Source organism: Suillus bovinus, assembly GCF_016758785.1.
Source record: "Suillus bovinus strain UH-Sbo-P2 chromosome Unknown EDB93scaffold_105, whole genome shotgun sequence".
Lineage (NCBI taxonomy): Eukaryota > Fungi > Basidiomycota > Agaricomycetes > Boletales > Suillaceae > Suillus > Suillus bovinus.
This window is the reverse complement of record NW_024542161.1, coordinates 45,129-68,654: the sequence shown is the minus strand read 5'-3', so window position 1 is coordinate 68,654 and position 23,526 is coordinate 45,129. Positions and strand designations below refer to the sequence as shown.

The window sequence follows — 23,526 nt, the reverse complement described above, 5'->3', positions numbered from 1 at the left end:
GCTTGTTTAAATCCGGTAAGTATAAGGCAAGCCTCATTGCAAGAAACCGTATGGACACAGTCATACGCGGCTCGTCGGCTGGATCAGGCTTTTTATCACGCAGATTGGGCGCCATTCTCCAGCTCCTCAACATGTCTGCCACTTCGACTACCAGAAATCCTCCGTTCCAAACAGTTTCCAGGTGAGCATCTTCCGATCCACAGGAAGTGAGCTTACCAGCGAACAGTGTTTTTCTATGCCATAATCCAACCACCGTTCTGCAAATAGCCCTGCTAGTGACTGAATTGCGCGCTCCGATGGTGCACACGCCCAGCCAGGTTAAGACGTGTAGTAGTGCCAACAAGGCACCAATGTCCCAGCAAGGACAAGATACGCCAAGGAGATAGCAGCTGTAGAGGAGGGTCAGACTCGAATGAGCAGTGGATCTCGAAGGATCATTGACCGCAAACAAGAGGATGGTCCGGTCCTGATGGCTGGGCTGTTGTAGCAGGTGAATATATTCCGCGGGTGCTTCCCAAGGCTAGTAATCTGTCACCGTTTGGCGACATCACCAATGGTCCACCCAGTCCAGGCGACTTCGGGGCTGACACAAAGGATAGCGAGCGGATGGCACTTTCGCAGACACGCTCGAGCTCAAATATGCTCAACGAGAACCATGAAACCGCCCCCGAGGCGTCCACAAATCCCAGTCGTTCGTCGATGCCGAAGGACTCAGTACATGCATCGCCGTAGCAACTCCTGAAGATAGTACTAGTATGTCATGCAGGACAAACTCAGACTTCTGCGTCGAGCACTCTGTCCCGCTATCATGATGATCTTTCTTGGGATGTGTTCGCCAGGGGTGGGCAAAACCAGGAGGAACGATCACGTTCTCTGTTGGGGCGACTTAGGTAGCCTGAGGGACTTTAGGTTGAATGAGACCGTTCCTGCATATATAGATTCTTGAGAACTTGAAGTGGAGTTGTCGGAAAATCGGTCTGGCTGGAGTTATGTAAGTATGTAACGTGACCTAATTATCTAAATATAGCAACTCACCCGGCGCTTTTTCCTACGGGCTTGTCTACCACTTGTACTACTTTGCCTGGAATGAGCGCCAGTCCTACCCGACCTAGCTCTAAGCGCATCAAACTCGAGTCGTCTTCGACATCTCCGCCATTGTCAGACAACCCTTTAACTTTGAATGATGAAGACCTAGGTCATGATCACTGCGTCATTTGTCTGCAATCCCTGATTGACCGAACTGTTATTCCAACTTGTTCCCATGAGTTCTGCTTTGAATGCATTTCGATTTGGGCAGGTGAGCCCGGCCTTCGTTTCTACTTCAGTCATTGGCAAACATGTTTTCTAGAGCAATCGCAAAAGTGTCCATTGTGCTCCCAATTGATTGGTGAATATGTTATACATCATATACGTTCGCAGTTCGACTATCAGAAACATTATTTGCCCCCACCACGCTCCTCGTCACCACAGTTATTACCAACAGGGGAATCCCGTGTACGAGTTGTCCGACAGGCACGTAGGAATCGCTACTGGGGCCGCAGGGATCGTGATGATGCTGATGAACTTGAACGGGCAATCGCCAGAAGACGTTGGGTGTACCAAAATCATCTTTATGCAAAGGTATGTGCTACTTCTCACATTCACTCACGCATCTCACCTCGCCCAGCATGTCGCGTCTAACTCATTCACCCGGTACCGTCCCTACCCTAGTCCAGCCCAGTTTGCAGCAAGTCCAGACATGATAAGTCGAGCCACCATCTTTCTCCGCCGTGAATTGCGCGTCTGGCAGAATCTTGATGTTGAGGTACGTGCGTCGCAGTCGCTTGTGTGCCACTCTGCGCCTTACTCGCATCGCTGACTTATGTTCTAGTTCCTCACGACGTTTATCATTTCTCTCATGAAATCAATAGACATACGAGCTGAATCTGCTGTCAAACTTCTCTCCGAATTCCTAGACCTTGATACTCCATACGTCGAGGGCCAAAGGCACCCAAACGCCGAACATTTTGCACATGGTTTGTGGTTTCTTTCCACCCATATGCAACACCGTTTTATTTTCTCATCAACCTGCTCCTAGAAATATACTGTTTTATACGGAGTGGCCGTGATCTATCGATTTATGACAAATTGGTGCAGGTGTGACACTGTCTCTGAACGAATTTGGGAATCCGCGCTGAATTTGGGCAGTATGATACCTCCCCAGTTTCTCCGCCTCACGAGCAGGAAAGAGAGAGTCGGTGGTGTCGTGATTACCGTTCTCGATCCCGGTCGTCTCATCACCGGTCCCAATCTCGATCTCCGTTATCTCGACCTCCTTCCCCAACTCTACGTCCTGAGCACAGAAGGATTCCTCCCGCAACCTACCTTCAAGAAAGATCTATAGACCATATCTCCCAAGATCGCAGAAACCACCGACGAACTCTCAGCGCAGTCAGCAAATGTCGAGATATACCTGATACCTTGAATGACCAACAGGATCACCTTGACGACACTCGGGAGCAGCTGATTAACAATTCCACGAAGGCAAAAGGAAAAGAACCAGAAGGTCATGACACACCTCTTTTTGGCGAGTGTAAACATCCCTCGAGTGACACGCCACCAAGCATTTCAGGTGAATTTATGCCAAACGCTGTTGTCGAATCCAAAGAAACAGCGGAATCATATACCCCCGGAAATCGGAAGTTCAATACATCTTCTGTAGAGTCCGGTGTTAGACCTTCCCTTGTCGCCCCCGGGCTGGCTCATGTTCCAGTGGATGCTGCTGATAGGATGGACGTCAATTCAGGGCCTGTAGCTCCTACATCGCATAAACGCCCAGGAACGCTTAGTCGTCCCCCTCGAAACCGTACTTTACTAGCATCAGTCCAGGCTCATCTCTCCCAACCCACATCATCAAGAAACAGGCATCACGCAGGCATAACCGTACGCAAAAATGATGTTGCTCCTCAACATTTACCTCATCCATCACAATACCGAGATGCCCGTGATGATAATAGTAGTGGTAATAGTACACCTGTCCTTCTTTCGCAGTTGTCAAGCCTTCCTGCCAATGCGCCGCCTGCTTCTCATTCTTCTCTCGGGGAAGAACGTACGTCGGCGGTAGGGCATCAACGCGAAAGAACTCGGAGCTTGCTTGCCGATTCTATCGCTAAATGCACCGATGAAAAGAACATGTTAGCTGGAGAGGAAACTGTCGTTTGTCCGTGCGGTACGCCGGGCGGAGTCACAGATAAATACAGAAACAAAAGCACGGAAGAACAGCAAACCGATACATCGCTGTGCCCCGTCATCAGCTCTGGAACCGTCAGCGTGCATCCCGCCCCTTCATCGGGACTACCCCCGGACCCAAACTATATTTCAGTGCCGCACAACTCTAATCATGTCGATATCCTTTTGGACGTGGCGGAGAATATCCATCGTGGCAATCGGGAAGTTGCGATATATGAATATCGGAGCAGAATAGGTGCATCACCAGCACGCACTTCCACAGATATGCGGGCAGTGCTGTTGCAGAGACTTGGACAGGAGCAACGGTTGGCTCAGAGAGACGTTACGACCCCGATCTTACACCCTGCGTCGCTAACTGTAGATCCCCTGTTGACGCGTCCTCCCAGTAGTGAGGAAGCTTCTGCGCTGGAGACGAGGCTGCGAACCCGGGCCTTATTGCGCGTCCGTCTTGCGGCGATCAAAAGCAGCTCCAATAGTACTCCGATTGGATTGTAATTCATTTATTCTGCCTGGATCGGGAGAGGGCGGCGGGAGCATTAGTTGTAAGACCGTGGGGTACGTCCTCACCCGGCCACCCGGCCAAGTGGATGATTCTATTGATGTTGGACCCGATATGATTGCGCAATCTTTTTTTTTTCCGCCACATATGTGTGGGGGATGGATCGCATTTCGCGGGACACGGGGCCGCACGTAACGGAATTCCCCGTTCGTCGCCGTGTTTGACTTTTGCTGGAAGTAACGGTACCTTAGAGAGCCCCATCGGTTAATGAATTAACATTAATAACTAAAATTGAGGGGTGACTGTAGCTGGTCTCTGCACAAGGTATGCAAGGTATCAAATCGGTAGTGTTAATCAAAGTATAGAGTTCGGTATGCCAAAGTTAAATGTATTGTTGGCAGGATGCGGAAGATAGTGGCGACAAGGATAGTTATGTGAAGATGGGGAAGTGCTCGAAAAGAAAGACATAGGTGGTAAAAGAACACTGGTTATAAAGGCTATACTGAGATTAGTATGACGAATTTCCGTAGAGATAAACGATTAAGACACGAGGGATGATATGAATAAAAAGGGTGTGCGGCAACGATCGAACAGATAACAATGACGCAAAGGAACGAGAGCGCGGAGAAGAAAAAACGAATGATTAAAAGTTGTACTTTTGTACGGTGTTTCTGGTAAGGAACGAGCATGGTATATCGAATTTGCTAGAAAAACTCATCATTTTTTCTTCATGGAATGCGTGAATATTTCAATCGTGAACCGAAATGAGCGCAAAAGCATCAGCATCATGCAACGGGTGGAGAAAGAAGCCATCAATGGTTTCGGTGGGGTTCGTCGTCATCTGAGCGCTTGCAGCTGCCGTCTGCGGATGAGGAATCCCGTGCATGGTGCCCTCGGGGATCATTCATATCGCGGAAAGTGTTTGACGAACGCAGAACTGAGGATGAGGTGGACTGGCGCTCGGCTAAGAACGGATGAGATTCCCTTGTGCTGGGCAATTCTGTGGAGAGGCGGGGAGCAAAACGATCACGAGATTCAGAGGAGAAGCTCCCTGACGCGAACTGTGTGGACCTTGGTGGACTCGAAAATGAAGCGAACTCCGGGCGAGTGAATGGTGCGAAGCTATTCGGATCCCACTGTGGTTTGGGTTGCAGTGCGAATGGGGGAGGAATGCCTAGCACTGTGGAGATGCGCTGTTCTGTGTAGCGTGTGGGCTCGTGGTGGTGCATGATGCTGGTAGAAGATGGTTTAGAGGGAGGGAGTGAGGACGTTGGTGACACGTAAGGGTCAGTACTGATGCGTGATTGCAAGGCACTAAATTGGATTGGTGGGAGCATTCGCGAGGAAGGAGGGGACTGTGCACCCTCGTGCATTAAAAATGAGCGTGGCGCAAGCATGCGGGGAAGAGGTTCGCGTAGCGTGAGGCTGGGGAACTCCTCAAGGCCGTGAGAGCTGCGGTTTGGTATTGATGAGGTAGAGTCGGGGCTCGGTGCAACGCGGGAATACTCCTCTGAGGAGGTGGGGTAGGGTGACTTGCGCCATCCGGGTATGCCAGGACCTGAGAGCCCAGGGTCAAGTGATGGACCTGATCTAGGCACGGGGTTCCGCGAAGCACAAGCTCCTGAAACATCAGGAAATGATTCCGACATATGGACATCAGGAGCTGTTTGGGTGGAAGAAGCTGACTGTGGGGCGCTTGAGAAGGGACCAAAATGGGCTGGACGAGATAACGGTGCAGAATCGCTCTGAGGACGCCTGGCTTTCTGACGCTGATTCTATTACGAGTCTATATTGAGTTTAAATAAAAGAGTCTGGAAGGACTGACCTGGAACCAGATCTATTATCATAATTTGTGAGCAATGAATGATATTCGTGTGATGATATTACATACTTGGACTTTACGAGCACTGAGACCAATTTGACGGCCTACCTCCTCGCGCATTGTTGTTGTCGGGAAGCGGGACTAAAGTGAATGATTAGACGCCCTGATAAGGGTGGTTGGTGTATGAAGAAATATACCTGTGCGAGGAGTGCGTGTAAGACAGCAGATTGGTGGGGAGTCGTGAGAGTGCGTGTGCGTTTCTTCTTATTAGGAGCTGGTGCAGTTTGAGCAGATAGCTCTGAATGTTGTTCTGGTTCTGTTTCGTTGTCTGCCATACCACTTTGTGAAGAAGTGTCGGAGGCAGAAGAAGGATGTTCGACAGTCATATTTTGTGAATTTGTCCTTCGTGTACGCCTGTTCGTATCGTGATGAGGAGGAGGAGGGTCGTGTTGAATGCGTCGTGAAGGAATCGGAGGGGACGTATGACACTTTGATGGAATATTAGCGGTCGTCGGAGTGGACATTGAATAAAAGAAAATAAAAGAATGAAAAAGCTGATGGTTAGTTGTGAAATTTAACGACACATGGACAACCAGTAAGCTGAGAGGGCCGATATAAAATGAATGAGTCGGGTTAAAATTTGGAGGTCACAATTGTAAAGTTAGTTTATGTATATTGCATCCGCCCCGATTTCCTTACGTGTCATTTCCGGCAACGTTTCTTGCCACAAAAAAAGTTACATGCATACTTTTTCTTCAGGAACAATCCTATTTCGGCTCATATTAAAGGTCCATTAATTTCTCATTTAAACTCCGTGGCTGTGAAAATGATATCGAGAAGCGTTCATTTCACTCAGTCCATGGGAATTCTACATTATCCCGTAATCCTCCGATACCTCACGCGATTAACTTTAATCACTTGCCCGGTCCTCCGTCGCTCAAGTCCGCGACAGTAATAATCACCATGACACTCACAGACAGTATTATGTGGGACCCTGAAAGGCACCCCGTCAGCTTATATGGCGACAAGCGGAACATACTTTCTCACTCCTGTTCATCCATCGTGACAAAGTATGGGCAGCATTTCTTGACATGCACAGCTAAAATGTTAGTTCCTGTCCGACGGTCGTCGCCTTACCTCTATGTTCGAGTATGTAAACAATCACCGCCGGACGCGAGCTCTCGTTCCTTTGCGCACCCATGCATAGTTACACAGGCCTCGATAGCCGCAAATTCACCACTCTGGTGTGAAGCGTTGCAATATGCGTCACGATGCCAAGTCCGAAGACGACGAGAACGGATCCAAGTTGCGCCCGGATACAACCTAATGCCCATAAAATAGTCAAGAATGAGGCTTATGCAGGGACAATGATTATAGTTAATCAGCGGCAATCTCCCCGTAAGTTCACTGCGCCACGACGCAAGGATCAACCTGTGGAAAATAAAAGTACCATCAGCCCTGAGAGCATCCCAACCACAACGTTCGAATTTGAAACCGATTGAGGTGGCTTATAACACGCGTTAATTATATTCCGTTTGAAAGTAATGACCCGGGGTACTCCGCGGCCATTTGAATAGGTTTCCGCGCTGATTCTAAAATGAATTGTCATAGGAAAATATTAATTGACCTCGAGCGATATGTTTTTGAAATTCACATCGCACCTATAGCAGAACAACACACGGCGTCTGCAGCCTCGTGCCACTGCTGCTGTGGAGCCGGGGGTGAGAAAAGCCAAGTCAACACGGAGGAATATCCCATAGATTCCGCGGTAACCGCACAATGAAGTGAAATTATTTCCTGCTCGGTCACCTAGGCCTCACCTAGAGGCTGGCGCAATTGTATATCGCAAACCTCCGCTAAGCAGTAGGTTCGTTTGAATTCGACAGCCATAAACGACCTCTTTGAAATGATTCGCTAGTGCGGGGATAACTTGAATTTGTATGCAAGAAGTCGTTACCTGGCGATGGGCACGGACGCTTCGGTAAAAATCGATACGGCATAAATAGCAACTCACCCTGATACACGAATGAATTGACTCGTGTATGAAACTAGAAATGCATAGATTAGTACCGATGACAAGCCATATGGACGACACTCGGGGCTAAGATTCAGATCATCATGTCCCTGCTTATCTCGGGAACCATTACATAATCAACTCACCAACTGTTCGAGCATGGACGATTTCGACTCTTTTGCAGCAGATGAAGATGGTGCCTCCACGTCGCAATCAGCTGTCGAAACAAGGCAGAACGGTCACGTTCCATCCGGAATTACGCTTGTCTTACCCTCGCTCAAAGCCATCAAGGCCGCGAAGATGGGAAAGAAGACAAAACTGAAAAACTTTGGTTCCATGCAGGATGTAGAGGTGAAGAAAGCGCCAAGGCCTATGAAGCTCAAACCATTGAAGGAGGTATTGGCGAAGCTGATTGGCCAGTTAAAGAAGTGAGTCGTTGTTTGTGACAGGGGTGTTTAGGTCTCTCAAGGATGTGTGGCATGACAGGAAGGATGATTATGCATTTTTTATTTCCCCTGTGGATCCGTCACGAGTTCAAGGATATGCGGAAATGATCAAACATCCTATGGATCTTGGGACTATGTCTACGAAAGTTGCTAGGGGAAAGTACCGTTCATTGGAAGAGTTTACGGTGAGCAATACTCCTTTTGTGTCTCAACTCTGCTGCAGTGGGTCTCCACGCCTTTCATTCGGTCTTGCGATTCGTACAACTATGTTTTTACCCAAACAATCAAACTGGCTAGACCGCGTGGTTTGATAAAACGCTTGCAGAGGGGGCCTCACGCGACACGAGCTGAACTCTGCATTGTCTCTTTTCTTCAGACAGACTTTCGCCTAGTTGTCAACAATGCCAAAATCTTTAATCCTCCCGGAACGATCTATCACACGGAAGCTGAACGCCTTGAAGCATGGGGACTTGACCATATCGCCAAGGCATCTGCCCATGTTATTGAATACGAGACGGATTGGAACATTGATGTAGAACAAGATGAGGATGCTGCTTTGAATATCGATGAGGACGACGATCATATCACTACGTCCACTCCGAGAGAGATCGAGGGGAGCCAAGTTGCCGCGTCACCCGCCCCGTCTTCTGTTCCCCCACAGTATATGAAGCGTGGGCCTCGAGGACCTTACAAGAAGGGTGTATCGGTGGGTATCTCAGAAGGCATTGATGCAGAAGGAAGACTTCCTGGTTCTAAGGATGGCGTCGGGGCATTCCCTCCCGGTTCTGACTGGGCAGAAATGATGGTTGCGCTGAAAATCAAAGGTATTGTTCTATGGGCAGAATATCGAGTCAAAGTTTCTGATGCCATTTGTGTCAAGGCAAGCGTTATAGAACTAAAAAAGAACGACTAAGAATTGAGAAGGAGGGCCTTCCCCATCTTCATGATGGTAGTCTCGACTACACAGAGAGTGCGAAACTTTATATTCATGCGTGCTGCATACGTCTAACAATAGATTAGTGGAAGATCCGTTTTCTATACTCAACGTCTTGGTGCCTGAGCCACTATCTAAACCCCAACTTAATCCACTTTACCCTTCTCTTCGAACAGATAATACAGCGCAACCCCTCTTTCCAGGTCCAGTTAATGTGCCTTCCGCGCGTCCCTTTCCAAAACTGGCTACTCTTGCGGCCTCGACTTCACAACCCACACCACGGCGCAGGCATTGGACAATTGCCCGCAATGCATCGACAAGAGCAAAACTAAAAGAAAAAGAAGACGAGGAGCCTCGGTCAACAGAATCCCTACGCGATATATTTCCATCTGATTTTGGTTCTTTTGCGACGTTGGGGGCAGAGTTGGGGGCGTCGGCATGTTCCGAAGAGACACTGGCTACGTCAATACGAGCCAGTATTGAGAACCGCCCTATTAAAAGAAGCTTGAAAGCGGGAGTTGACAGTGAATACTGGACGGATGAGAAAGCCGAGGAGGCATGGGACTACGTACGGGACGTGGTATACGGTGGAGTTAATGGCTTCGCCTACGTCAGAAGCATAGCCGAATTTGTTAGCCCGCCAGAAGAGATTTCTGTGAGTCATTCATCCCTTGATCATTCGATGTTGTTCAACCGCTCACGTGATGCACAGCAGCAGACAGAGCATACCCACCCCCTGGGCACGTCTGTGGCCCGATACGTAGAGCAACATCTAGTTGATGTCGTCACTCGTGGCCGGCATGAACTATTGTGTACCACGGCGGCGTACCTGCACTCAGTCTTGAAAGAGCCTCTGTCACCAGCGATGGAAGCACAGATGGCAGCCAGCCTCACGTTCCGGCCGACGGTGTTCCGTCTGATACAGGCATTACAGCACGAGCAGTTGGATATGGCAGCGCTTATCCGATCTCCAGATGAGTTGGAGAAAGCTGGTTTAGGCGAACTCGGAATTCCCGAGGGCCCTGCAGTCATAGAACAGGCATTGGAGTGTGCCGTTCAAGCGCTAGATGAACTCGACAAAAAAGTACAGAAAAATGATGGGGTGAAGGTGGAGGACGATGCGATGGATATGGATGGGGCAGAAGAGGACCCTGTAACTAAGAAGCTGAGGTTGACGTTGTTGGCGCTTGCAAAACGCGCCCCACTTGACAAAATTGCGCCTTTACCTGCTGCGCTTGTTCCAGCTCATATTCGGAATATTGTACCGACTATTTAGGACGCTGTTTCTTATTTACGGCGGACAGCCTGGACTGTATTAGATTATAGTATACGTGTAAGCATGATGGTAGAAGTAATAACGCTGAGATTAGATTTTTGCCACGGATTTGGATCTGGCTCTCATCTTGTACAACCAGGGTTTTCAGTGTTTTGTTACCAGTCATAGACTCGCGAACGAATCAATGCAACTTCCACTCCCTGCGCGGGTCCCGGTGTCATGTAAGTAGTACAAATACAGCTAGCTCACTGGCAGGCTGAGGATCAATGCCGCGGCTGCGCAACGCTATCGCTGGCAATACATCACTTAAAAACGTCTTACTTCCGAGTCATCGTCATGATAGGATCTATTACTCAAGTCGGTGGGAACGCCATGGCGGGTTTTACAGCTTGTTCTTGGACCACTGCTTCGGTTGTTTTCGATGAAGGTCAGCAGTTTATCTTTGCATCGATATGCTCACTCTACAGCCAACTGGCTCCAGTTTCGGCAACAGGACGCGATGCACCGGCTACGAAAATTACCTGAGGAGATGTCGAGATTAGCCCAACACTCGTTCGCGCGACCGCCGTCAGATTCCTCGTTGCACTCTCTTTGTATGTCGTCCCGCACTCACGGGAGCTCATGCGCCAGTGATCGACGACCCTACCACGACATCAAGCCTTCTCACTGCCCATGCTTTTGTCATTCACCTCATACCATTCATCTCACTGTCTCTCAACCCCGCTCACACTCCCACTCCCACTCCCACTGACAAAGCCCTCTGCACATGCCGGAGCACTGAGTCTAAACCGTATCATGATTAGTACGATCGCAACCTCACTGCAACATATGTGTATATTGTGTTATCACCTATCTTAGCACTGTATGTCGCTCTTTATACCTGTCTATGATAATTGTCACCTCTGTCAACGGCGAACTGTATCCTTCGTCGAGGAATTTCTGCATATGCCTCCGTGTAATCTTGCATATTTGATCATCTCCCTGCACGCCTGACATCAAAATCAGATCAGTTGATAGCTAATCAGATTGAGGGCAACATGACGCACAGACAAGGGAACGCTCAATGATTGCATACAGACGGGCGAGTACTTCGTCGAGTGCTGCTTCCCCTTTATTCCTCGCCATTCTGATGGTTGTCATGACTTGATCAACGAGCCTACCATATAACTCGTTGGCCTTCTTGGAACTAAACTGCTCCTCGTTCAGATCCTGGGCCTGATGTAAGACAACATTTTAATCTTTATGAAGAGTTGAGGTTGCACCCACCTTCATTCGTTGAAACATTCCCGCACCGGATTCCCTTCCAACAGCACGATAATGGTCCCCAAGTGCAACGCGCATAAGTCCCTTCAAGGACCCACAAAAGTCCCTGCAATGACATGGTCGATGTGTAAACAGATCATGGCGGTGATGAAAGACCTTACCGTCGCATTTTCAAAACGGCTGACAAGTACTGGTCTTGTGCAGGATTGATGATCTCAAATGGATGTATATAGTTACATGCGGTGTCGATGTGTGGTGCAATTGTTGTCGTTCGTTGGGCTCGGTTCTCTGAACAAATGTGAGGTTGTCATTCAAGTTGTCGTGAAGTAGACTACTTACTGATAGCTTTGATTGTCTCGTTGGAACAATTCGAGATATCCTTCAATCAAATCAATAGATCGTAAATCGTGCGCGCCACGGTGCTTACCACCACGAGTGAATGAATTTCCGTTCTTAGAAAATCGTTAAATAATTTGTGCCATGCACTTTTTCGACAATTCAGATGAGCAGCTTTACTGTCGCGAAGTGACGAACCTTGATACATTACCCTGCAACATGCCAAGGGTGAGGTCCTCGTTAAGGTCCGTCGATCGCCATTCACCCTCTCGGCGCATAAGAGAGCGATAGCTGCGCCATGGGTGATTCTCTCCGAGCGTCTTGATGGTATTCAGACTGCGCTCAGCTGCCTAGTGGACAGTCAATATTTCATGAACATTACCGGTCATTGGAAACGAGAATGCGATACTCACCTTTTTACCTTCAATTCGAAGAGCTTGTTCCAGTTCGTCCATGTTGTTGTCAATCTTAGCTCCTGAAGTTTTGCATATCTCTTCGACAGTCTTTTACTTGAATAAGTACATTCGTACTATAAAACAATACCATGTAACTCACATCTTTGAGAGTTTCCAGCAGGCCTCTTGCTGCATCTTCATAGGCTGCGAGCCTCGAATCTCGCCGTGAAGAAAGAAAGTAGCTCTCAATTGATTCCCATAGTGAATTTGACCTGTACGCATAGGCATTGATGTCTGAGATCGCTTTCTTGCAGCCAAAATCGTGGATATAACGACACAATTGCGGAATACCAGTCTAGAATCGGACAGTCATCAGCAACAAGATTTCTGTGAGCCAGAGGCGAGACAAACATTTTCAAGATCAGTAAAAACCACCGGAAATGGGTCTCGTCTATCCGCCACCAAAAGTTGGGTGTAGTCCATGCTTCCAATACAGAAAACAGGTAGCGATGGGGGTTGACAGGCCAAATCCTAACAAAAGAAAAATTAACTATGGTACATTTCGAAAGGTTGGTCTACACACCTGCTTAATACTACAGTACACTTGACGATAGAGCTCCAGAAAGACACTTCGTGCCCTAGAGGATCGTTGGTGCTGACGAAATGTTCACGAGTAAATATCAAGACACTGAATAGGTATACACACTGCAATGTACGTGTCTTTGGCAGCTGTTGCCACTTGCAGTTGACTAGCTGCTGGTCCTTCTGGATCGCGAATTAGGTCAGACTCATTTATGTACTCGAAGTAAATGAACGTCAAACCATTTCTCTGTTCAAGCGTAGGCGTTCCCTCAGCCCCTCGAACTCAGGGCCATCTGTCGGAGCTATGTAAAACTCGAGAAAGAACATGTCCAAACGTTTAGCTTGCTCATCCAGGCTTTCGCTGAGACGGACAATCTCCTACTGCATGCATGAGTGCCGTGAAGCTGGTATCAACTTAACCTAGCTTATGCACCTGACGCATGTTCTGGATTATCTGGCGTTGGTTTGAACTAAGATGATGCAGCTGGTCCTCATTGATTCGTATCTAGTATAAATGTGTGAGGTACATCGACTGAGGGAAAAAAAGACGACATACGTCCGCTCCGGTAAGCAAGACTAACAGCGATTCTATGCGACCATCTATTGCGATAATTTGATGCAAGCTGCAACACGTGAGCACACAGTTCCAGGAAGTTGTTAAACACTTACAATTTCTCAAAGTAGGTATGCATGGCCTACGATGGAATTAACGAGTCAAATTAGATCAGTATGTTCGTCTGTCTTACCTGGTCATCAGCTGCACGCTTGATGTCTGCAACTGATACAAATATTAGCGGTAAGACGAAGCTATTTATCTTTCTTTTCGGACCTAGTATTACTACCTCGACATTTTTCAGGTATTCCGCAGTACGCTTGGTTCTGCGAAGATGATGTCAGTGTAAAGAAACAAATGTCGAGAACGCTACCAAACCTTGTTTTGTTGGCATCCCCAAAACCAGGGACGTCCACGAGTGTGACGGCACCAGATGCAAGCACTTCAAATGCTCCGTAAATGTGGACACTAAAATTGAAAATGAGGGCACCACATGATCAGTATCGCTGAAATGTTTACCTGTCGACAAGGTGCCATAGGGACGGCTCCGACTGGAAATGATTACAGGCTGATCCACATCTAAAATTTCGAGTTACACACCGGTTGACCCCCCGACGAACTCAGATATTGCCGGAGCTGTATGTGGTCAAGTTAGATATTAATAGGATAATATTTATTGCCGACTTTCCTGCGGCTCCAAGTTGTCAAATCCTGCGCCCGTCATTTGAATTTTGGTACCGAGTATGGACGAAACAGGCTCATGTTCCAGGAGCGTGTGTACGTCTTGATGAGGTGGGGGGAATGCAAGTGCACGAAGGCTGCGGCAAAAAAAAACAGTGAATGAAAATTCAGCTTGAATTTGTTAAAACTTACTGAGGATAAACCTGTAACAAGAGCAACATCAGTAGTAGCATTGAGAGAGAGAGAGAGAAAACATCCCTCTTTCAGAATCTCCCAAGCATCTAATGCAGGCCTGAAGTCATCCCGCCCAATAGTTAGAATCCCGCCCGGTTCACAAACAGCACTGTATGTGATAAATGTGATGTGCTAAAAATATTTTTTGTGAACACCTACCTGATATCATCTAGGAGGTTATGCAAAATCTATGGAACATCAGCTCGTATTTCGAGTGTAAGAGAACATCATAAAAACTCACCTTTTTCCACTCATCTTTTTGTATGAAGTCGACACTTGCTCTCCACGTTGAAGGGAGTAAATTTTCGTATATTATCTCGGTCTGAACAGATGTACATGCGCTGCGCACAAGTGTCAGAACAAATATGGTACAGTATGTGAATATAAGCTGACGCCTGGTAGTCCCAATCGGTGAGCGCTTACGGCGCTTAGGCGACAGTCATCACTCACATCTGCTCGTGTTGATAATACTTGCACTCCCAAGATGGCATTTATGGCCGTACTTTTGCCTGCACCTGTCCTACCAATGAATGCGAGTTTCCTCCTTCGAGGTTGGCATTTGCCAAGTTCATGTGCTTCCGCTTTCCAACCCTGAAGGTCTTTGTCATAACCCTCGCGCCCTCTTGGACCTACTCTTTCGAGCTCTCGTTCCAAATTCTTATTCATGCGCCAGATGAGGTTGTAACACGACTGTGCGTCGTGCGGCAATGTCACGTATATCCCGCGATCTTCAACTTCCGAGCCGCATGCTTCAACATCATCATGTCGCTCCATGGACTGCCGTGAGTCCGAGTCAGTGATCACTTTTCACTCGCAAACACAGGGATCGTTGAAGCTTGGAGGGTTGGAGTCGAAAGCTTATGTCTTATCGATGAAATTGCTCGTACCAAGCTGATCGATTCTGATTCCTCAGGCCTGCCAGAATGGACACTCCGATACTATCAGATTGCAATGAGGTTGCAACGAGGTGTGGAGTTACCAACCGACCGGCTCACAACTTCCGCAATCATGAGGAAAGCTCGAAGTTAAAACGCCGTCCAACGCCCAAGACTACCTTCTCTTGCAAAGCGCCGAAACTTTTGCTATTGCTTTGCACTTTGAAGTTTGAAATGTACAGTCGAAACGATATTCAGCATCAGGGAGACCTGGCTCACAGCACCACTGAAGTTGAGCAGCTTGCTGGTATCACAAACGATCATGGCCAGATCAAACCGTGATAGGAAAGCTTCATGATTGCATCAGTCTGGGTAAGCGATCCTCCAATTCCTCTAATGGACAACATCAAACAATCATGGGACAGGTTCCAGTTCAGACAACGTCAAGGGCGTTGCTCTGTTCCACTTGCCTTCAGCGTTCTTTTTACCTGAACTTATCTAGAAGTAAGTTCGATGCCATCATGAAAATATACGTCGTTTGCTAATCATGAACGCAAGGAACATTCTTCAAGGAGTCAGTTCCAGGGTCAAACGGACTTCAAAACTCATCCTTCGTTGAAAGTAGATTGACGATAGCCGAGAGTACATCCTCGTACGTAGTGCCCACGCTGCCAGTGTGCTTACCCTCAGTTATGATTGTCCAGCACTCCGAAACTTAAGGTTGGGGAGGGGGATGTATCTGCAGGATGCAGGATGCAACCGCCAGTATGCGAAGTGCACCTCGAATAGCGAGGTTGAGCTCAGCTTTACTCATATACCCGCACCGTCATACATGTTGAAGTACGCGATATTGAACGATGATAGGTGGACGAATGTTGACCCTGTCCTTTATCAATCCTGGACCCAATGTGTTTCCTTCGTACTTATATACACCAAGACGACTTCCCCAGGATATCATCCAATTTCATTGGCAAAATCCGAGGTTTAGTTTCTTATACTGCCATTTCCAATGAGCCAAGCCCCAATGTCAAATGAGGATATCCACATCGCTATAGCAATGCAATTCTCTGAATGTATGATATGTTCTTGTGGTCTATCGATACTAGATTTTTTCTGCCTTTTACGACAACACACCTGGTGGTCGAGGGAGATTGGGTTGCACATGCGCCGCGGCAGCATTGCATCGAGCTGTAAAAACGATGCGTAAGGAGATTATACTGGAACAGTGAATCGCTGACAGCTCTTATTGCAAACTGTGATGCCGAACACACATGAACCCTGATGCAGATTATACTAAAATGATATCCTGTTGCATTGAAATTGTATGAAATGTGCAGTCCGTTTAACAGTCACGTTTGTCTTTGGTATGCTCTTGACGAGTTATTCTTCCTCAGAGTCACTGGATTCTGTGTTATCCTGTGGAAGGAGTGATCAACTACACAATTTGGCCGGTTAGATGTGATGACTCACATTGACGTATATTGGCACCTCTGAGCCATCCTCGCGGAGAGGCGCCCACGGAACGGGAGCAGGGATCCACCTAGCACGTCCCTCGGTTAGCTAAAACGTCAGCTTGACAACAGCAACAAGTGCACTCACAACTGTTCGCCTGTGCGTTCTGGGGATGGAGATGCCCGCCTGTTACGAGGGTGCCTGACATGCAAAAGTTCATACAGGGGGGGTGAAGCAATGCTCCGTATTGCATCCGTGGCGTGCTAATCCAGTCTGAGTATCACTCCACCATTTCATCGAAGCCTTTGCTTCAAGAGCACCAATGGGTTCCACAATGGGCGCCGAAGCCACAAGAGCCATACTGATCTTTTCGCCGCCTGCACCTGTATCTATATTGATTTTCTTCGCGATGGGGTAATACACTCACTTGTATCTGAGAGGTACAAGGAGAAAGCAGGACAATAAAACACCTTTGTCACGAGATGCATGGACTGAAGAAGTTTGATGCGCGCGAGCTTCCCGAGGGCGTCGGACGTAATGTGTTTGATGCGAGGGTTATTCATGAGCAAGACAGCGCCAGTGGCGCCTTTCTTAACCTGCCATGTCCCTTTGATACTTGCCGCAGAAATCTCAGGGACGCCTCTGGTAGAAATGATCGGAACGCGATATTAGTATCAAGACAAGACGATCGAATGATAGGGAGCTGGGAATCACGCATGAGAGCTGAGGTTCATGTCGATGCATTTGACGTTCTTAGACCAAGTCTTGAATTCAGACTCATCCGGACAGTCTTTGGCATGATGCTCATCAGATTCAGGGTTGATCCCTGCATCGACGAGAAGCTGCTTGAAGTCATCTGAGTAGATGTTGCCTTCGACGGACAAGTTCCCTGTATGCTTGTCAATCCTTCCGTACGACCCGACCTACTCGAGATCAACATGCAGCAGATGGATATTCAAGCGACCATAACACACACCTGAATTTCGGAAGTGGGTCCCAGTTGGCATACTTTCCAGTTCGATCGAATATAAGTTCGATGAACTTGCGTTGCGCATGCGAATTTGGCTGGGTTTTCCAGGACCACAGTGTCATGGCAAGCAATGAACAGCGAAACGCCCAAGGCAGTGGGCTACTATTTCAAGGCCGCATGCTGCTGTGCCGTGACCGTCGTGATAGACGGGCGTCAAAGTTTGCTAAACTTACTACCTAATGGCAGTGAGGACCTTAGTAAGCACTCTACACTGCCACCCGTCTCTGCACTTGTACCTCGCTGTGCATTCTCTGCGTGCTCGGATCTTGATTGTTAGTCGGAGTTTTGAGGTGTCAGCACAGTCGCTGGTTCATTCCAAATATACCAATCAACATTCTCACCCAGGCTAATCGTGAGCATGACTCGGATGAATTCAGTTTTCATCGGAATGAGCGTCGATTGTGTGCATTAGCAGCTGTTTCGCAGTGAGTTATTTTCTCAACTTCTTCAAATCTCTAACTTTCTGATGGTGTGCCAGCAGAATGTTACGATTGTGCATCTGAGCATCATTCTCTCTCTCTCTCTCTCAACACTTTCTTGATCTAGGGGCGATGTTTTATTTTCATCGTACATCAATCACGGAATTTGAACCAGGCCCCTGGTGAAACCTGATGCCCGTCACCACCTCACCAACCACACGATCGCTCACCATTTTTGGCCTCCTGATGATATGACAGCCCAATTTTCGAGGCAAGGCCGTGAGGCTGCGCATGAATCGACACATGGCCTGAGGATGAGATTGTGATGTGTGCTCGCAGGGAGGTATCGGTATTTTGGGTAAGATTTAATGCCTCGTGTGAATCACCTCTATTTGTGACGGCTGACTTTCTGGTCTGGAATCATGCCAACTCAACGTGCATTTGTTGAGCGACCCTGGATGAGCTGTTATGCTTTCTCGGGCCTGTGCTGGCGAACTGAAGAGAGTGGTAATAACAAGCTTTGCAATGGTCGCACCATGATTAATATGTGTCAGTCAGATGAAGTCCTTGGTTGCATTGACTGGTGCACGAGTAGGAAACTCATCTCGAGAATAGCATCGGAAAAAGGCAACAGTTCCTCATGTCGATCAATCTTTTGCGGTGTTCGAAGTGTTTTCCTCGCGCAAACGTCTTACAACCAACACCTGTATTTATTTACCTTGTTTCATGTAAAAATATTTACATCGCACGGTCATCGTCCCTCTGCGTTGTTTCGGTGACACAGGCACTGGGTGGTGGTATAACTAGTATGAATGTCATCGTCATACGTCTGCCAAGTTTGCCTCTCACTCACACACATTCTCTCCCAATATGACAGTAGTCTCAAATGATCCCACTTTGTGGCCGACTATCAGTGCAACTCGTTTTTCCAGCTATTTTGCAGGTTCGTAGAGAGGGGTTTATGTTGAAGCTGACTCAAGCTAACATTGGCTGCGCTTTCGCAGTTGCCGCCTTTGTTGGAGTGGCGTATGATTGGGGTGAGCATGATAATATTGAGGGACTGCTGATATTTTACAAGTATTTTTAGTACTTACATTCGGACAAGAGGTATGTCGATTCTATGACCGGAGCAGCCTTCTTGCTGAGAATGTTTCTATAGGTTGAGTTGATCTGGGTGAGTAGAGTCTCATATCAGACTTGGAGGAACACAGATGACAGTACGCTTAATTCCAGAGGCAATGCTGGTCCCTGATGACAGTTCTGTATATCAGTGTATGTAGCTTGTTTGTTGCGGTTGCCATGCTGTACTGACTTGAAAGTATCCTAGGCGCGCTACCTTGGAATGTTATATGCTGCGTATGTTCGGACGGCTAAACAGTCGATGTCGTACTGATTGTCTATCTCTCATAATCAGCCTGGTCGTACTGAGTATATCTCCTTAGTACATTCATTGTCTTCACCTCTTCTGACCAACAGTATACAGGCACTGTTCCGACCGTCTCGCTGACAGATACAGTAAGTCTTACACACATATACCTGCTGCTATTTCCCTCCATTTAATCGCAGTGCCCTGTAGCAGTGGGTATATTTTTTCAGTGACTTCTTGGCTCACTAATGACTGCCACACTGTACTGCCACAGATGTGAGTCTGTTTGAAGTGCGTGCTACCCGAGGCTGGTCACTCACTGGATTCATCAGGCTATATCATGTACCTCGTACAAAATTGGACGACTACTTTGGTAGTAGCGATGCTGTGGGGTGAGTTTAGCACTTGCGAGACCTCAGACTTGACTGAAATATGCTGCAAGTCATCATCATCACCCGGTTGCATGCCATGTATCAAAGATCCAGACGAATTCTGATATCCCTCACTGTCACCTTCCTGGCTGTCGAAATTTTCGAGGTAGTGGTAGCCGTAATGACAACGATCCATACTTCAGGAGGTACGCTTGATTTTGGATGAAAAAAAAACGCGCATGGGACTCATCGATGGATACCAGAGGAATACATTCTCTCCAGCGCTTATATATGCCACATCAACGATGTGGAAAATATCCTAATGCTTCTGTATTCCATTACTTGGATATTCAGAACTGTGTGGGAGGTCCTCGCACTATCTCTCGCAGTTTGGATTGCTGTAAAACACTTCCGTGAACTGCGACGTTATTCAGCAGGAGGGATTATCGGGGACTGTTTCGAGGTGTTGATGAAAACTCACTTGGCTTACTTTGCGAGGTAAGTTCATATTCTAATTATAGTTCCCTTCTTTGCTGAAGGATCTGACGTGGTAGCGTTATTGCTATCTCTTGTTTCGACATCATTATTTATCTCTCTCCAACATTCGCAAAGGTATGTCAATCTTTCACTTACCTCTGCATGCGACCGTGATTCATCATTTTTATAGGACCCAACTTCCCTAGAAGCTCAGGTTCTTTATGGCATGGTTCAGCTTTTGACAGTAGTGCAGATGTTTGTGCTGGGACCACGCATGATCCTTGGCGTTCGAGAGCACCACGCTAAGCTCGTAGCCGACTCCGATGCAGCGACTGGTATGACCTCAATCGCTTTTCAGGAGCACGTACATGTATCCACTAGCAGTAGTGTATGACACACGAGATATTAATGGTTGTCTGGTGCTCTACGGGAAGTAGGTTACTTTGTGTTTTTTCCATTACAAGCCTCGTCGCAGTATTTATGTAGTTAATTATTTAATATCCCGATCCCCGAAGTAGATTTCGATGATCATGAAATAATTTCGTCGTCGTATTTATTTCAATCATTAATATTTGCTAGCATAGGTCCTGACATAGACAATACTTCAACCAATATCCTGGATATCCCTACTGTGCTAACAAAAGATGGGTTGGCGCAATAGCACCCGATGCTGGTGGTAGTTCAAATACTAGAACGATTCTGAATTGTCACTTTGGATAATATTGAGGGACGTAGTATCCCTGACTACAACTTGAATGTTACACAAGTTACACTGGATACCATCATGAGTTGGCTTACGCGTAGAATGCTCAAACTACGCCTTTGTCGCGGTGTAACTACCATGGCGAGTGACTACCATACGTTGTCACTTCAACCCTTATCACACCCCATCACACCTCTAGCACCGGTCTTTTCTTGCTGGAATTTCTGGTAACATGGATCGTTAGTCTGAAAGATATATTGCGCGAGCGATCCTGAGCTTGTGTTGATGGAAACCACTCTATTCAGATTCTAGCTCAAACCAGAGACCCCGTCTATGCCCGGGCGACACCAGGAAGAAACAAAGCTGAAAGACCTGTTCGCTCCTAGGGAATGAGATCACGATGGGGCTTATTGTGCGCAGTCACACGTGTGGCATGAGGTCATCGTGACGCCTCATCAATGAATGCGAGGACTTATGGACAGAAAAATCGTGCGTTGTAGGAGACTGGTTACAAAACGGTCTGCTCTATGACAGCGATAAATGCGTTGGGGGAATCCTGCGTACTATGTACTGGATGCGACGGGCCCAGTGGGCTAGGAAATTGAAAAGAGATCTCTTTCCGTCATGAGCCACCCGGGAACGTAATTTCCAGTAGCTGAAGCCCTGACGTAGAACCTGGAATCGAGAAAAAACTTCGTCCATGTTCGGACGTTGTGCTGGGTCCGAGTGCATCATATCTGATACCAAACCGCTCAGAAATTCCACGCCCGAGTAGCGCTATCTTGTCTATATCAGAGGGTAAAACATGAGAAATTAATATTGCACTTCACATGGAGAAAGGTTTCTTGGATGGCATGTCCAAGATACCAAACATCAGTTGGGAAAGGGTTCCGAGGTTGATAGTTGTCTTCCTTGAACTCAGGCACTTCTCCGCCAAATATGGGTTCTTCCTAGGGCCTGACATGGGTAGCCTCTACCCGGGTACCCGCCCGGGTGGCACCCACGGGTTGTGTGCGGGTTGGGTGTTACGGGTTACGGGTTGGCTTGGGTGCTAGCACCCGGGCGGGTACGGGCATCAACATCCCAAATTTGACATTACCCGCAGGTGCCCGTGGGTCATGTCAAACTTTGCATCTTACCAGGAACGACTCAATATTACTGTTGCAGCCGAAATCAAATGGCATGCCAACTTTGACAAGTACTCCAGGAGTCTGAAGCCTGCATCTCTACTGTCCAGTCTATCTACCCGAGCTCAATATATTTCTCAATTGATGGGCAATCGACACTAATATAAGAGCGAAAACAGGGAGATCGTGAAGTCGTGCTTGTTACTACTGCAGCTGCTTGAGATGTCTCGCGGAATCACTGACACCAGCACCAGTTATTCTCTCCCCAACCAAGCCTCGCGAATTGGATTTCAAATAGAAAAGTGATGCCGATGTCCCTTCCCTTGCTCGAACGGCTCGAACATATGATGGTCGAAGTTTCACGCGACACAGAATTATCTGCCATTGTTCGAATAGCAGCGCTTGCGGCACTCGAAGTCATCGGCAAATACTATGCACTAACGGATGATAACGAGGTCTATCGCATTGCAATTAGTATGTTATTGGTTCCTTTCTGCCAATGTTGAAGGCTCATGACTTGTGTACTAGTAATGTGCCCCGACAAAAAACTGGATTGGTTCATAAAGAATGCAGACAGGATGCTGGCAGTGACTTGGAACAACTCGGAGATGACTCTGTCATACAACTCGATAGTGATTAGTTTTACCACATATGTAGTATGTACTTGCCTATGTCACGTACCCGCAGGTAGACCCGTACCCGTACCACTTGACCCGGGACGGGTACGGTCATGAACATATAGCTCAACCAACCCGTGGGTAGCATCCGGGTATGACCCGGGTCGACCCATGTTAGGCCCTAGTTCTTCCAATGGGTTGGTGTTAGATGCTTCATATTTGCGAGAGATGCCAAAGTCAATGTAGTAGTATCGTGGGGGAGAGTGCGTGCGTGTATATTGTCGGTGGGCACCTGGAAAACATCATAAATTGGCACACAATAGTTGGCTGGATCTTGGCTGAGAGGGGAGCTACTGAAATAGCGACCGATTTCTATCTCATAAGGGTGTCGCGATACGTCTATACATTTAAGCAATACGCGAGCACCGTCTTGAGTGCGTCGTGCATCTAGTAGAAGATAATGCTGAAAGGCGCATGGTAGTTGATCGAACCCTGCTATCACTGAAAATATAGAGCACCTACTGGCGACCTGACACCGTCCTCGCAATCTATATCGCTCTTGTTGGTATTCGTCCAAGAAGGCACCCAGTCCGGACTGTAGCGAACTCGTAGCTTGTAACCCTTTTTGTTGAGAAAGTCATAGTGGTCCCTCCACCAAATCTCGTATTCCGAAAGATGGGAATGAGCACCGCAGGTAGAGGCCATCATAGCTAAGAAGTGTGTGGACACTGGTAAAGAGGCAGAAGACAGTTACAAATACAAGTCCAAATAGCACCCGATGCTTTTGGTTGTTCGAATACTAGAACGATTCTGAATTGTCACTTTG

At 47.6% G+C, this 23,526-nt stretch overlaps 8 protein-coding genes across 8 annotated transcripts; 4 read left to right on the top strand and 4 right to left on the bottom strand.

The window, feature by feature from the left end:
- Nucleotides 1-131: 131 nt before the first annotated feature.
- EDB93DRAFT_1255905 (uncharacterized protein) lies at nucleotides 132-732 on the top strand (the record flags this gene model as incomplete). Its single annotated transcript, XM_041453857.1, has 2 exons — nucleotides 132-181; nucleotides 453-732. 2 exons carry the CDS (start codon nucleotides 132-134, stop codon nucleotides 730-732), a joined length of 330 nt encoding a protein of 109 aa, XP_041302089.1.
- Nucleotides 733-1,058: 326 nt separating this feature from the next.
- On the top strand, nucleotides 1,059-3,986 carry EDB93DRAFT_1213698 (uncharacterized protein). Its single transcript, XM_041451067.1, has 6 exons — nucleotides 1,059-1,297; nucleotides 1,349-1,620; nucleotides 1,667-1,804; nucleotides 1,871-2,015; nucleotides 2,078-2,136; nucleotides 2,188-3,986. The coding sequence occupies exons 1-6, from the start codon at nucleotides 1,087-1,089 to the stop codon at nucleotides 3,721-3,723; spliced, it is 2,361 nt and encodes a 786-aa protein (XP_041302088.1). The 5' UTR covers nucleotides 1,059-1,086; the 3' UTR covers nucleotides 3,724-3,986.
- A 145-nt stretch (nucleotides 3,987-4,131) lies between these two features.
- On the bottom strand, nucleotides 4,132-6,212 carry EDB93DRAFT_82559 (uncharacterized protein). Its single transcript, XM_041457614.1, has 4 exons — nucleotides 5,747-6,212; nucleotides 5,619-5,690; nucleotides 5,553-5,564; nucleotides 4,132-5,502 (listed from the first exon to the last, which is right to left on the bottom strand). Exons 1-4 carry the CDS (start codon nucleotides 6,071-6,073, stop codon nucleotides 4,540-4,542), a joined length of 1,374 nt encoding a protein of 457 aa, XP_041302087.1. The 5' UTR covers nucleotides 6,074-6,212; the 3' UTR covers nucleotides 4,132-4,539.
- A 1,497-nt stretch (nucleotides 6,213-7,709) lies between these two features.
- On the top strand, nucleotides 7,710-10,340 carry EDB93DRAFT_1180321 (uncharacterized protein). The gene is made up of 6 exons (XM_041450637.1): nucleotides 7,710-7,991; nucleotides 8,050-8,194; nucleotides 8,386-8,833; nucleotides 8,890-8,979; nucleotides 9,030-9,598; nucleotides 9,656-10,340. The coding sequence occupies exons 1-6, from the start codon at nucleotides 7,723-7,725 to the stop codon at nucleotides 10,217-10,219; spliced, it is 2,085 nt and encodes a 694-aa protein (XP_041302086.1). The 5' UTR covers nucleotides 7,710-7,722; the 3' UTR covers nucleotides 10,220-10,340.
- A 573-nt stretch (nucleotides 10,341-10,913) lies between these two features.
- EDB93DRAFT_1263724 (uncharacterized protein) lies at nucleotides 10,914-15,037 on the bottom strand (the record flags this gene model as incomplete). Its single annotated transcript, XM_041454208.1, has 24 exons — nucleotides 10,914-11,208; nucleotides 11,266-11,428; nucleotides 11,486-11,588; nucleotides 11,668-11,770; nucleotides 11,822-11,861; nucleotides 11,910-11,967; nucleotides 12,017-12,168; nucleotides 12,232-12,321; nucleotides 12,374-12,568; nucleotides 12,625-12,744; nucleotides 12,797-12,851; nucleotides 12,920-12,978; nucleotides 13,036-13,173; nucleotides 13,229-13,300; nucleotides 13,352-13,418; nucleotides 13,465-13,490; nucleotides 13,542-13,573; nucleotides 13,625-13,674; nucleotides 13,727-13,816; nucleotides 13,868-13,899; nucleotides 14,222-14,372; nucleotides 14,423-14,451; nucleotides 14,505-14,651; nucleotides 14,714-15,037. The coding sequence occupies 24 exons, from the start codon at nucleotides 15,035-15,037 to the stop codon at nucleotides 11,069-11,071; spliced, it is 2,436 nt and encodes an 811-aa protein (XP_041302085.1). The 3' UTR covers nucleotides 10,914-11,068.
- A 1,085-nt stretch (nucleotides 15,038-16,122) lies between these two features.
- Nucleotides 16,123-17,682, bottom strand: EDB93DRAFT_1108410 (uncharacterized protein; the record flags this gene model as incomplete). The annotated part of the gene is made up of 9 exons (XM_041447837.1): nucleotides 16,123-16,205; nucleotides 16,273-16,326; nucleotides 16,410-16,431; nucleotides 16,609-16,698; nucleotides 16,738-16,776; nucleotides 16,813-16,973; nucleotides 17,018-17,232; nucleotides 17,305-17,496; nucleotides 17,567-17,682. 9 exons carry the CDS (start codon nucleotides 17,680-17,682, stop codon nucleotides 16,123-16,125), a joined length of 972 nt encoding a protein of 323 aa, XP_041302084.1.
- Nucleotides 17,683-18,909: 1,227 nt separating this feature from the next.
- EDB93DRAFT_1255899 (uncharacterized protein) lies at nucleotides 18,910-20,647 on the top strand (the record flags this gene model as incomplete). The annotated part of the gene is made up of 15 exons (XM_041453856.1): nucleotides 18,910-18,982; nucleotides 19,044-19,076; nucleotides 19,127-19,146; nucleotides 19,199-19,213; nucleotides 19,273-19,311; nucleotides 19,367-19,395; nucleotides 19,454-19,467; nucleotides 19,523-19,554; nucleotides 19,606-19,621; nucleotides 19,680-19,685; nucleotides 19,738-19,797; nucleotides 19,848-19,982; nucleotides 20,040-20,274; nucleotides 20,331-20,388; nucleotides 20,444-20,647. 15 exons carry the CDS (start codon nucleotides 18,910-18,912, stop codon nucleotides 20,645-20,647), a joined length of 969 nt encoding a protein of 322 aa, XP_041302083.1.
- A 1,934-nt stretch (nucleotides 20,648-22,581) lies between these two features.
- EDB93DRAFT_1180268 (uncharacterized protein) lies at nucleotides 22,582-23,456 on the bottom strand. Its single transcript, XM_041450636.1, has 3 exons — nucleotides 23,223-23,456; nucleotides 22,752-23,163; nucleotides 22,582-22,697 (listed from the first exon to the last, which is right to left on the bottom strand). Exons 1-2 carry the CDS (start codon nucleotides 23,406-23,408, stop codon nucleotides 22,882-22,884), a joined length of 468 nt encoding a protein of 155 aa, XP_041302082.1. The 5' UTR covers nucleotides 23,409-23,456; the 3' UTR covers nucleotides 22,582-22,697; nucleotides 22,752-22,881.
- Nucleotides 23,457-23,526: the final 70 nt, after the last annotated feature.

What these genes read in the sequence shown, in the direction of transcription:
- EDB93DRAFT_82559 (XM_041457614.1), bottom strand. Translation starts at nt 6,073, where the DNA reads ATGTCCACTCCGACGACCGCTAATATTCCATCAAAGTGTCATACGTCC. An exon ending in TACACGCACTCCTCGCACAG is followed by an intron (nt 5,691 to 5,746) that starts GTATATTTCTTC and finishes CATTCACTTTAG; the next exon opens with TCCCGCTTCCCGACAACAAC.
- EDB93DRAFT_1180321 (XM_041450637.1), top strand. Translation starts at nt 7,723, where the DNA reads ATGGACGATTTCGACTCTTTTGCAGCAGATGAAGATGGTGCCTCCACG. An exon ending in CTGATTGGCCAGTTAAAGAA is followed by an intron (nt 7,992 to 8,049) that starts GTGAGTCGTTGT and finishes GTGGCATGACAG; the next exon opens with GAAGGATGATTATGCATTTT. An exon ending in GCCCGCCAGAAGAGATTTCT is followed by an intron (nt 9,599 to 9,655) that starts GTGAGTCATTCA and finishes CGTGATGCACAG; the next exon opens with CAGCAGACAGAGCATACCCA.
- EDB93DRAFT_1180268 (XM_041450636.1), bottom strand. Translation starts at nt 23,408, where the DNA reads ATGATGGCCTCTACCTGCGGTGCTCATTCCCATCTTTCGGAATACGAG. An exon ending in AGGACGGTGTCAGGTCGCCA is followed by an intron (nt 23,164 to 23,222) that starts GTAGGTGCTCTA and finishes TGCGCCTTTCAG; the next exon opens with CATTATCTTCTACTAGATGC.
- EDB93DRAFT_1213698 (XM_041451067.1), top strand. Translation starts at nt 1,087, where the DNA reads ATGAGCGCCAGTCCTACCCGACCTAGCTCTAAGCGCATCAAACTCGAG. An exon ending in AAAATCATCTTTATGCAAAG is followed by an intron (nt 1,621 to 1,666) that starts GTATGTGCTACT and finishes CACCTCGCCCAG; the next exon opens with CATGTCGCGTCTAACTCATT. An exon ending in CGCCGAACATTTTGCACATG is followed by an intron (nt 2,016 to 2,077) that starts GTTTGTGGTTTC and finishes ACCTGCTCCTAG; the next exon opens with AAATATACTGTTTTATACGG.